The 12382-nt window shown below is 37.1% G+C and overlaps 1 protein-coding gene across 4 annotated transcripts in view; it reads left to right on the top strand.

Moving 5' to 3' along the window:
* The window catches only part of RFTN2 (raftlin family member 2), a 29825-nt gene that overhangs the window by 11903 nt on the left and 5540 nt on the right, over positions 1-12382 (top strand). For all 4 annotated transcript variants that reach the window (XM_059475731.1, XM_059475730.1, XM_059475729.1 and 1 more), the window contains 4 exons: positions 970-1170; positions 3453-3574; positions 4675-4778; positions 10356-10434. In XM_059475731.1, coding sequence (XP_059331714.1) covers positions 970-1170; positions 3453-3574; positions 4675-4778; positions 10356-10434 — 506 coding nt within the window. The remainder of the gene's footprint in view (positions 1-969; positions 1171-3452; positions 3575-4674; positions 4779-10355; positions 10435-12382) is intronic.

Genomic DNA, 12382 nt, shown 5'->3' with positions numbered 1-12382 from the left:
TCACCTGCAGTGAGTGTAGTAACGCTACTCAAAGCAGAGAGAGATTCTCCCAGATATTGGTTCAGATTACTCAGAGTACAAATCCTGTTTTGGAAATTTCTGTTTCTGGAGCCTAGAGAGACTGACTTCTTAACTGGGGTCATCTTAGCAAATTCCTTTGTTTTGACAGTGCAAAAACTTGGATATTTAGAGGTTGGTTTGCATTGATTTAGGCTGCCCAGCAGTATTGGGCAATCCAAGAATATTTCTGGGCAGCTGCTTTGTTTTACTTCTCTACACCTGTGACAGACAAGTGTATTTGTAGAACACACTCACACAGTTGGGGTTTTGTAACTTGCACCAGTGATTTCCTAATATGCTATGGCTATGTCAGTTTTTAGTGAGTGCTTGTGTGTGACTGGTTTTGTTACAGCACTGGATTAATACCTAGACAGAAAACCAATTTAAAGATAAATTGGATTTGTGTCCTTAATTTCCACTGATCCATCATCATTTTACTGTGGGAAAATCCCAGTCAGCTAAACAACTAATTATACTGGTACTTCAGAGAATAATGGGTTAAAGTCAGTGCAATGCATTCCTTATATTTGCAAGCTTAGAAAATTGGCTTTTGTTTTTATAGTTGCTAGTATTTGTAGCCAGAAGTTCCACAAGTGGCAGAAATGAAGGCTGTTTGCACTGATTTTTCTTAGTCCTTGTATGTTTTCTTTCTTGTATGCAAACCCCAGCTACCTGAAGAATTCAGTGACAGCCCAGCTGTAATAAGTTCCCATTTTCCTTATATCTCAAAGTGTACCTCCCCTCACACCTTGTCCTGAGTGTGTTTAGGTCTTAAGCAGAGCAACATTAAGAACCAATTATTAAAACTGTTGCTTAGAAATAGAAAATTATGTTAAAATAGGAGATTAGTAATATTGCAAATTTTGGAGCACTGTCTTTGAAGTTCATTCTTCCTTTCTCTCTCCTTAGACAAGCTCTATACAGTCTTCAATGTTTTTGATGATGATTCTACCTGCTGGACCTACCATGAAGGTGTTTTGTCTATGAAAGTAACAAGAAAGGGGCCAGTTGTTAGTACACTGGAAGCAGACTGGCTAGAATTAACTACATTTTATTATAAACAAGGATTGGCCTTAGTTGATTCTTTTGTACACTGGGAAACTTCTAAAGGTGAGTACTGTCTCCGGGTATTATGAAGCTTTTGCTTGTTCACATAGAACTATGCAATTTGAAAAAATTATGGCTATATTTTGCTTCTTGATGGGAGGGTATATATGTGAGTATGTCAAGATGGATCTGTAACTGCCCAGAAAATCAATTACTCCCTTTTAGGTATCAGATTCCACAAATTTATAGTAGACGAAGTAATTGAAATTCTTGCTTTGTTTTATCAAATTGCCAATTTCCAAAGCAGCAAACTAGAGCAGCTTTATAACAAAATAATCAACCTTTTGTGCTAGTTCTTCTGGTTGGGTTTTCCTTTTTCAAGGAAAAGACAATAGGATTAAATGTGTTTAGAACTCTTGAACTCCGTTGCTGGTAAAATATGTAATTAAGAGATTCGTTTCCATTTGAATTGGATTTGTCTGAAAGCCAGAAGTTAAAAGTGTGCAAAAAACAGTAGTAACTACTGTTATACAATTACTTGAAAAAAAGTGAAGAAAATTGTAGTTCCCTAGTGTTAGGAGTACAGACCAAAGCAAACTGAGATGATTAATAAATTCCAAAACAATTAACTATTTTAACAAATGTTGTTTGATATCAAACCTACACTGTATACTTCACCAAGGTGATGCTTTGGTTGCATTTGTACCTGTCTTGCTTGTACTAAGTTGCAATTTGTTGATCTTCCTTTAGAATTAATTATTGCAGTGTAAGCAAGCAAAGTACGGGGTTGCAGTAGAGAAATGTCTTGTCAAATCTTAGTTGAAAAGGCTCCAGGGACCTTAAGCAGTTTTTTTGTAATGCTCAGGATGATTAACAAGTGTAATAGATAATTAATAATGTATTAAAGTGGCTTTCATAAGTCACTTTGTCTTAATTATACGAGGAGGTAAAACTACTGTCAGTTTGAGCAGCTGCTGTATTTACTATGCCTTATGCTTTTTTCTCATAATTTTGATTTAAAACAATATGAACTCTTGGATTATTGAAGGCCTTAAATGAAAAAAAAAACCTGCAAAACACAAGATCTTTGCAATTTAAATTATGATTCTTAAAAAACAAAAGCCTGACACTAATGACAACTGTTCAGTTTTCATTGCTCTCTATGGTTTTGAGTGTGAATCACTGTGTTTCTGTAGCTCTGCAGTAAATTTTGTGACTCAGAGGCGGATAAGCTCATCAATGTAGATTTACTTCTGATGGAATTTGGCAGCTAGTCCCTCTCAAACTGCATATTTTGTGCACATGAGCAGTCTAATGCCACAGTTTGTAGCAGTCATCTTTTTTACTCTGAAACTGTTACTCCTTTTTATTGAAATCAGTGAAACAACTAAATTTCCTTCAGTGGAAGAGAGGTGAGAATTCAGACCTCTAGTTTTCATTATGAAGTTTTTTTAGAGCTGGAAAAGAACTCTCTGGAGATCTGTTACAGTTCACTGAAGGGTGGTTTTGCAGCTGTTGAAATTAATCTTTGCAGCTGTTGTCCAACAACAGTTTTACAGTGTTCCATTCCCCACAGAGAGAGCTGTCTGCTCTTCTTTGCTTGAATAACTCCCCATCTTTAATACCCAGGTAATAACATGTCTCATCCAGTATTGGAGGGGATTTAATGCTGATATTCTGAGGATTACATGATTTTGCTGTACCAATTTAGTTGGTTAGTCAGCTGTCAATGTGAATCTCCATGAAAGGCTTCCCAAAGGCTGTTAGGAGGAAGAGAACCAGAAACTGAATCTGTATTTGATGCACAGCTTTAGTTTGGGCCAAACGGATGCTACCGGCCTTTGACATGTGAGTCAGGCACTTGTGCTCTGAACTTCCTTCCCATCAGGAATCCTCCTACAATTACTTGTTCAGGCTCTTCCTGTGGCCATTTGTGTATTTAAGTGGCTGTAATTGAGCTTTACACTTCATGGTTCACTCATTTTTGTGCTCTCTCCCACCACACCAAAAGCCACATGTCTTGTCAGGAGGACAATATTGAAGTTGAGGAAAAAAGGGTTGTGCCCATCCTCTGTAATGATGTTGAATACAGGGAACTGGAATTCATACTAGAGTATGGGAGGGGTTAATGCTTTTGACACAGTTGTTCATAGTTCAATTTGTGTAGAAAAGAAAAAGGAATTTTAATAATAAGTTGACTTGCACAGTCCATAAATAACCACAAATTTGAGTTTGCTGAGTCATTTAATTTTATTTTAGAGAACTGTTCAGTGAGAAAGAAACATCTTGTGTACATCTTGGTAATCTATCAACCTAAAACTTAATGCTTATGTCTATGTTCACAGGGGATTATTTACCCAAATCTTTAGAGGGATTATTTATCTATGAAGAAGAAGGTGCTGGAGTTCCAGGTTCTACCAGGAAAGGAAATGATGCAATAGTTGTTGAACAATGGACAGTCATTGAGGTAAATAGGTGATGATTTAGCAGTGCTATTTCCTACTGGTATTTTTCTTTGTTTTTTTCCTTTAGGATGCTGGTACCAGTGTTCCATAAGCATTCAGGATGGTTTCCTGAAGTCACCTGCATAGGCTTTACTAAAGCCCCAAATGATAAAAATGAAATCAGATTTGTGGGCATTGGTAAATGTGCATAAAAGAAATATGCCAGAGGAATTCTGGCCTGACATTTGTAAATGTTCATACCAACAAGTACAACTACCAAAGAAGACATCTTGGGGGATTTTTTGTGTGTTTCAGACCAATTTAGGTGTAATTTCAGCAAGTGCTGGTCACCTTTTTTTAAAAGGGGGAGAAAATAGCCAGATCTAGAAAAACAACAAGAGAAAATTGATAGTAAATTAATTCAGTGCAATGTTCAGATATGTATTTTTACTGCTAAATATGGAAGACTTGGGTTTCCTAATAAATTTACATCTGCTGCTGTAGTGGGTTACAGCAATAAAATTACTTAAATTACTCTTTAGAAATATTCTTATCATTTAGGATTATTGCTATGAATGACATCTGAAAGCAGTTGTTGTTGGATTATGTTGTTGGATTTTCTTACTTGTGAAATATCCAATGATAAACACGTTTACAAATGCAAAAAAAATTAACATCAAACTGAAGACTTGTACATTTAAAAAAAAAGACCACCACCAAAAAACCCACCAAAACCTTAAGTATGTAGCTAAGTGATATGTTTATTTATCATATGTGGAGTAAATAAAGATGTCAATTGAGACACCTAATTATGATGCTTTAAAAGTTTTAGGCACTAATTTAACAAAGTGACAAGTTTAATGGGTGAGCTGCTTTGAATTATGTCTTGATGAGTCAGAGCTCATACCTAATGTTAATAAATTCAGTTTTCCATGGATTTTGTAGTCTTGAACTTCTTAAGTTGTTTTCAGTTTGAAGTAATGAATCTCCACCAAACAACAGTTTGATGTCATCTCAAAGGATTATCTCATTAAAAGTGAGAGGGGAGGTGTTGTAATTGTGTAGAAATGCCAATAAAACCTGTACAGAGTCTCTTTACTACTTTTTATGATTATTAATGTAGGGGTGTGAAATTAAAACAGATTATGGACCTTTACTGCACACGCTGGCTGAGTTTGGATGGCTGCTGACCTGTGTCCTGCCTACACCAATTGTACGACATGACAGGTACCCAGACTCTTGATTACAGCATTCTTGGTGTGTATGGCTGAGAATTATTCAATAATTACTTGCATACTTGAATGTCAAAAGAAGAAAAATACTGCTGATGTTAAATGTGTGTAAAGCTTGAGATGTAAGTAGCATTTTCATGAGGGCTTTGCCCTATCTGCTTAGGACTACTGATTTCACTGAGTCTAATTCTAAATTTAAAATACATTGTGTAAATCTAAACATGAAAGATTTTATGTAGGAAACTTTTTATCACCTACTCAGTCCACAGCAATGGGGCTTACTCATGCTTCAACTAGAAACAAGTGTTGAAATGTTTCACTAGTTTTAGGACCTTGGTGAATGACTGATTTAGACCATGGAAAAAGTCATGTTGTCACATGACAGTCATGGAGTGTTTGTTGCAAATTAGGGCAGAGAATATGCTAATCCAGCAAGCTATTGGGCTGTTTCTCCTCTCTAATATAGACACTATGGTTCAACTCAAATACAATACCAGACTACTGGATTTCAGGTCTCTAGCTGTAATGCTTAGTTAGAGCATTGATGGGACTCTTTTCTACATAAGAAGAGCTAAACTGCAGACCTGGATTCCCCATAAGGTTCCAGACTTGCTTTTTTTCTTCTTTTCCTTAAATAACCCTTCCCAAGAAAAGATACAACACTAGATGAAGCATTCTTAATGCCTCCCTTTTCTCATCTTTTTTTTTTTCTTTTTTTTTTTAAGTTCTCCACCCATTAGATTAAGATTGCCAAACTTCAAAAGCAAACAAATGTACTGAGGCAGGTCTTAGGGCTCATTAACAGCTGTGGAAAGAGTGGATGGCTTGAGTAATCTTTGGATCCCAGGCCTCACTGTGTTAAATCAAGTCATGAAAAAGATGTGCATGGAAGATTCTAAGAAAACTGTTGCAAGAAAGTAGACTTCTGCTTAAGTGATTTGGCATAATTAAATCAACTCACCCCATGTAAGAAGGAGGCTTTTGTGATCAAGAAATAGGTGCTGGGTTTTTTTGGCAGTGTTTTTTTCTAATAGTTGACTTTTACCAACTGGTTAAATGCAAAGACAAAAGAAGTTTTGGTAAAATATGGCATGTTCTGTACCTTTTTTTTTTGAGAGTCTCTGTTTTGCTTTCCTATGGAAGAAGTGGTTTCCAGAACATGAAACAAATGGTTATCCTTTAATTTCTTCAATAATTTTGTAGTCTAAGTGTATTAGCTTTGAACATAGTGACTTATAGACTATATGAACTACCAGGCCTGGTTTTCATTAACAGCTGAAATTTGGCCATATCTTGGTGCTTGAGAGTAAGTCTTCAGAATCTGGGTATAATCTTTGAAGGATGGCAGGGAGATTTTTGTAGTCATGGTGTGTCCTGAGTCATAGGATGAGAGAATATTGAACTTCCAACTTTTTGTGTCCCACAAGCCATGTAACTGAACCCATCCCAGAGGGTTTGGACAGCAGGGTCAGGAATGTCCTGAGCAGCTGCTGAGTGACACTGGGAGTGTCAGCCTGTGCTTGCAGCACATCAAATGGTGCTGGTTTGTACCTCAGAGATCACAGAGCCAAGGCAGGGCCAACTAAAAGAGACAAAGTGCTGTAAGGGGGAAAAAAATAGGATGCAGTGCTGTAGGAAGCATTAACTGATTGATTAGGCTGGGGCTGTTCCTTGGACCAGTGAGAATGTACCAGGAAGATATTCAGGTCTCAAGCAGTGCTGTATCCCAGATGTGAAACAAGCAGAGCATTAATTGCAGTGCCCATGCTAAAGGGGTTCTATCCTGGCCAAATCTGAAACTGGATTCGTTTTGTACCCACACCAGAGTAACTCAGCCTAAGAAAAAACATTTGTTTTCTGGCCTAAATGGTTGAGTAGGACTTTGTATGAATTGTCTAATGCTTGTTATCCCACTGTAGCTTGTGAGTTACTCTTGGAAGAAATAGGATGAATCATGCTTTGTGTGCCTGTAGTGTATCTCATATACGGCAATTCAATTTGCTTTTAAAAAATGAAAAAAGCTTATGAACAAGAATTCCTAATTAGGGATTGAGAACTCATGAGAATCAGAAAATGAATGTCTTCCTGTTTTGATAGGCTGAGTTGTGATTAATAACTACTATTTCTAAGCAATGATGTTGGTATTTAAAGAGGAGAAGAAATTCCTGCATGGTTGCTGTGTCTGCTGTGAAAGATGCCATTACTGTGGTGGTGGTGGGTTATCCTAGGAATGCAAAAGTCTTAATAAAGAAGGACACTTTATGCTGCTCAACAGCTGGTTTTTTCCCCAGACTCAAAACTCTGACCTCAAAACCCAGCCTGAATATTAAGTGGTTGCAGAAACAGTGAAGAAACTAAATAAGCAACAACTTGGAATGATCTGACAAAATTATGTTTTCATGTTTACTTTTAAAATAGATTTTTTGCATAGCATTTAAAGAAAACTTATCTATTATCCCCATTTTTACTCACTATAGTATTTTCCTGTGTTCTGTCTTCCTTTTCTCCTAATTTATGGTAAAACTTTCCCTCATGTCAGATCTTTTGTGAGTATTTGCTTGTAAATTAGTATTACTGCAGTTTTTAGTAGTACCATGAGTTTGTAGAAGTCCATACATGTTTGTCATTGAAAACTAGAATTACTTTTAAGGCTTTTTAAATTTTTCATTTAATAGAACCTTTAAGCCAGGACACTTAGTATCCCAGGCTGGTATCTGTCTCTGAACTGAAAGTCTAGATGCTACCCAGTTCCAAAGGAGTGCAAAGTTATATTTTTTTGAGAAATGAAAATACCCACAAAAAGCACACCTGCATACATGAAAATAATTTATCTTATTCCCTTTGGTCATTTCCAGAAAATCTTGTCTAATATCTTTTCTAAATGTTTTTTACATCAAATATTCATGCATTAAAAAATGGATCTGTAAAAGCCAGAGCCATTGGCAGTAGTACTGAGCTTGTAGCTTCATGGTGTTTTGGAGGACTTACAGACGTGTAAGAGGACACAGTTTTGCCCATATAGCATAAGCAGACAAACAAATTGCTGGTGTTTCAACAAAAGAGTCTCTGTTGCCCTTCACCACTCTTAAAAGAAGAGACAGGAAAAAGGCTTCAGCAGCCTTACTCTGCAGTGACCTTTATTTCCCTTCCCTGATTGCTGTAGTCCCTGAAGTGGCCAGGGCAGGCTCTGGGCAATGCACTGCAGAAACACTGACTTTATGGTTATGCATTTATCCTGGCTCACCACTTAATCTGTATTTTCAAAATGCCCTGACTTATGAGGCAAAGAGGGGATGTAGAAATGTGAGAGAAACTGTGGAGCTTCCCTTGCTCTGAGCACTTTTTCTCATTTAAATTCTGTGGAAATCCCACTGTCATTGAGTTCTTTGTGAATTAAGCTCATAGCTGCTTTGTCGTGTGCGGCATTTTAATAAGGTCAGACTTAGAAATTTGTTAATTTACTTCTTGTCTACTCACCATCATGTCCTTTTTCTGTTCTAGTAGAATTTGTACAAGCTGTAGCTCAGTGTTTGGGTTTTTTTCTTTTCTCTGTAGGAATGCAGACACTGTTACAAAATAAGCCTTAGGCTCTTCCCCATGCCAGAGCCTGTGCTCAGCCTTGTTGCTTGGAAGAGACATTTTTCAGTTGATCAAAAGAGACATAACTGAGGCACAGAGAAATACCTAACCAAGTGGAAGAAGGTTGCAGGATTGCAGATTTCCTTGTAATGACATAAAATCTAAACACTGTCTTTTAATGAATGCAAATAGTGAGGTAGGGACTCTTGGAACAGGAAACCTTGTTAGGCTTAAGGAAACGAATGAATTTGTTCTCCTGCATTTTTGTTTTTCCCACAAGCTGGAGTTTTAGTTCTCTGTTCTCATCCAAGGAATACATGCAAAGATATGCCGTGACCTGAGTTGAGCCAGACTGAAAAAAAGATTGTGAGGGGCCAAACAAAATCACAAATCCATCATCACTAACTATTGATCTGAGTGGCTGTTTATGCTGAGAATAGTACTGGTTTGTGTACTTTCTCAGAGCTTACTTCCAGAAGCTTTACTGGGGCAGGCTGTTGACAAGCTCTTCTGAGCTCATAGAACAGTTCTAATCCCTGGTTTTTCTTGGAGCAGGTCCCTGATGTTAAATACAAAATAGTTTTCAGTTGTGAAACATGCACCAGTTGCCTTGACTTCATATGTGTGGTGTTTGATCTTGTGACATATGCATACTGAAGTAAAAGCTTACATTGTTTTAGTAGTTCTTAGAAATGTTATGCATAATAACACAGTTTTATGGTTGATAGAATAGGTAGAATCATAAACACTTCAAATGAACTGCCATCTCTTTGGTGTTTCTGTTTTGCTACTCATTTAGTGCACTATTAAATATGTAGTCACCCTTTGGCCAAACAATTTCAATGTTTTACCTTTATATGCTTAAAGATCTTACTGAATACTGGCCAAAAGCAGCTGAGGGGAGAAGAACTTATAAAAATATAGTATCTGATATTTAGAAGAAAACAGGATTTTTTAAAATCTTCATATTCTGGAGTTCTTGTCCTGAAATTGTTTCACTTTCAGTGACATGGAGTTGGGGTTTGTATTACATGTCCTGTCCATGTGGTGACATGTATTTCTGGTGGAAAGCTGATGGAAATACATTAAAACTTACAGGATGTATTTATCACCACTACTAAGGGGGTGTAGTGCTTATGAAATATCATATCAGTAATATCTGGTCTGGGGAGCAGCTTCACTTGTCGTGTTTATTTTTCTACAGAATTCCCTTTTGGGAAAAAAACCAACACCTTTGCTTTGTCTACCATAACAGTATTAATTAACATCTGTAAAAGTTCCAGGACTGAAGTTGCTCTTTTTTTTTTCCCTTTCTTTATTTTTCATACCAAATATTGTCTTGTCCTGCCTATGCTGGTACCTCCCTCATACAAAACACCTGGTGTCATTCATCTCATTCTTGATGCAAAGCTTATTAAAACTGAGCTGCAGCCCTTTATCCATAGGTGATGAAGCAGCAAGTGTCAATTAGATGACATTTTACAACTTTTATTTAGCAGTAAAGAATGTTAATTCCCAAGTTTCATACCACAGAGTATTGAGAGATTTGCTGAAGCTATGGATCTATTAAGATTGGGCCTGGTTGTTGTGATATTAATAGGTAGTAATGTGTTGCTGTGTATTTAACAGTGAAGGTTAAGTTCAAAAAAGACTTGTGAAGGTTTGATTCAGATGTAAATGTGCAGACTTGGATTAAAAGCAGGAGCTCTGATATGTAAACTTTCAAGAGCACACATGTTAAATAACTCCAGTCATGGTAATACAAGTTACTGGTCTGTCCCTATTTTCATGTGCATCACTTTAACCAAGTCCTATGCTTCTATTTTTAAAAAAAATATCATTATAGAACTATTGAGGAGTTAATAAACTGGATAATACTCTAGTCTGTCCTCTTCTCACTTGTGAACTTACACCCACCCTAAAGTTGACTTCAAATATGTTGGTGACAATTACTGCCTTGAAAACCTGGAAAACTATTTTCTTTAAATTTCAGTGAAGGAAATCTGGCCACAAAGCAAGTAATTTTTCTTCAGAGACCTGTTATGTGGAGTTCTGCTGTCCAGACACCAGAGGTGAGTAACATTTTTGCGGTATTAATATTAAAAAAATTAGTACTTCGCATAATGGTAAGATACAGAAACAAACTAGACTTGAGAATTAACAGGGGAAAGAACTGACAGAACATGGTTTCCCTGCAAACGAGTTCAGGTTTGTGGATGTTTTTTGCAGCTGGATCACATGTTATCTTTTTTCCTCAGCTGTTATCTCTTAAGCCATAGAGAAAAGCATGAGCAGGCTAAAAACCTGTTTTGTGCTAAGGAATTACTGTGTCTCAGGTGAATGTGTTTGGCTATGCATTATTTCCTTGGAAGTCTTTAGGGAGTCTGGTCAAAATCCTGCATCTCTTGCACATGAAACAGAAAACTGTTTTGACCTTCAAAACGTCAACTTTCACATTTTTAGAAGAAAGGAGTGTTAAGCTATGCTCTAAGGGAATACAGTAACCTGCAGGTTATCAGGGTGAAGGGCTGTTGTTGCATGAAAATTTGTGACAGAGACAGAGGCTTTAAAATTCCTGCAGCTGAACCTCAACAACTGCAGGAATTGCAGTTAAACCTCAACAGCCTTGTCCCTTTTGGTTGGAGGTTGTATCAAGTGCTTTGAGGATTGACAGTCTCCACTGCTCCAAGTCAGTGTCACAATTCTTGCACCAGCACACTGCTGCAGTAAATCCTGTTGTGGCCAGAGAAGAGTGAACTCCTGGTGGGCTTTTCTTTGCCAGGTCTTTTGACATACTGTGATGGGTTTCCATTTTTGGTTCTTTCTCAATTTCAGTGGCTCATCAGCCTTTCTCTAGTCAACATGTCTTTCCTGTGATAACCTTAAGCAGTTAGGAAAGCTATGAATGTTTTCACTCATGTCCAGCAGTGGAGTGGTAACTTCACAAACTGATTCATGGCATAGAATTATATGGCAGTGATACCTAGCTGTTTCTTTCTCTATTTGTATGAATATTTCCATAATTCTTCAAATTTCTTGCATTGCTATTTGATCTCTCTCTGTGGTTTTTTTTGACTGTCTGTTCAATGTGTTGCCATCATCTGTGTTTTCCTTTGTTTAGTGCTTCTAAAATATACTCTTCCTTTTTTTGTTCTTCTCCAGGCTTCTGCTTATCTCCAGCCTAACTTCCTTCTCAGTGTGTCCCCTGATAATTAGTACTTCCATGCCTGGAAGAACTTGCCTTCAAGATGTACACTTCAAGTCCTGTTTGTTTTTGTCTCTGCCACTGTCTCAGTTCCCAGATAGTTCTCGTATGCTATAATTTATTTCTTCATTTTCAGAATTGGAGCTTTTGCTTTTTTTCTCTTCTGAGTTCTGTGTAGTCTCCTTTGCCAGTGTCTTTTATCTCTCTCCATTCATACCCTCTCCTAAATTCTGCCAGTGGATTTTTTTCCCTAACCACCCACTGTGTCAAAAGCACCTCCAGCTTTTATCTTTAAAACCTTCTGACTTCCTCCCACATGTCTGACTTCGTAGTCTTTACTTCTTTTCCTAATTAATTTCTGAAAGTACATTTTGGACCACAATTTTTGATAGCAACATTGTAAATGTATAAAGCAAAATCATGCCAGCCATAAAATAATGCTTCTCCTGATGCTTTCCTACTTCTTCAATACTCTGTATATAATAAGGGCATGAACTCCTGATACTTTAACCCTTGGGAAGGCATAATGTCCCTTCTAACTATGTCTCTTAAAAGGCAGTGTAACTGTATGTCACAAGTTGGATTCTGCCAAGAGATGTAATACAAACCAGTTCTGTAAAAACATTCAGTCTCAGGAACTGATGAATCTTTGAGACATGGCTTAAATTAAAAATAGGAAGCATTGTAGTCACTGTTTAAATTCTTTCACCCTCTTGTAGGGTGATGAGCAGCCTTGGGTATACAAATAAAATGTGTTTTGTAGTTGTTTTATTGTTGTTGGAATGGGAAACATTTGACTTAAGCATTAAACATAC

Source organism: Ammospiza nelsoni, chromosome 7 (genome assembly GCF_027579445.1).
Source record: "Ammospiza nelsoni isolate bAmmNel1 chromosome 7, bAmmNel1.pri, whole genome shotgun sequence".
NCBI classification, from domain to species: Eukaryota; Metazoa; Chordata; class Aves; order Passeriformes; family Passerellidae; genus Ammospiza; species Ammospiza nelsoni.
Note: the sequence above shows the minus strand (reverse complement) of the source record. Positions and strands in the feature narration are given on the sequence as shown.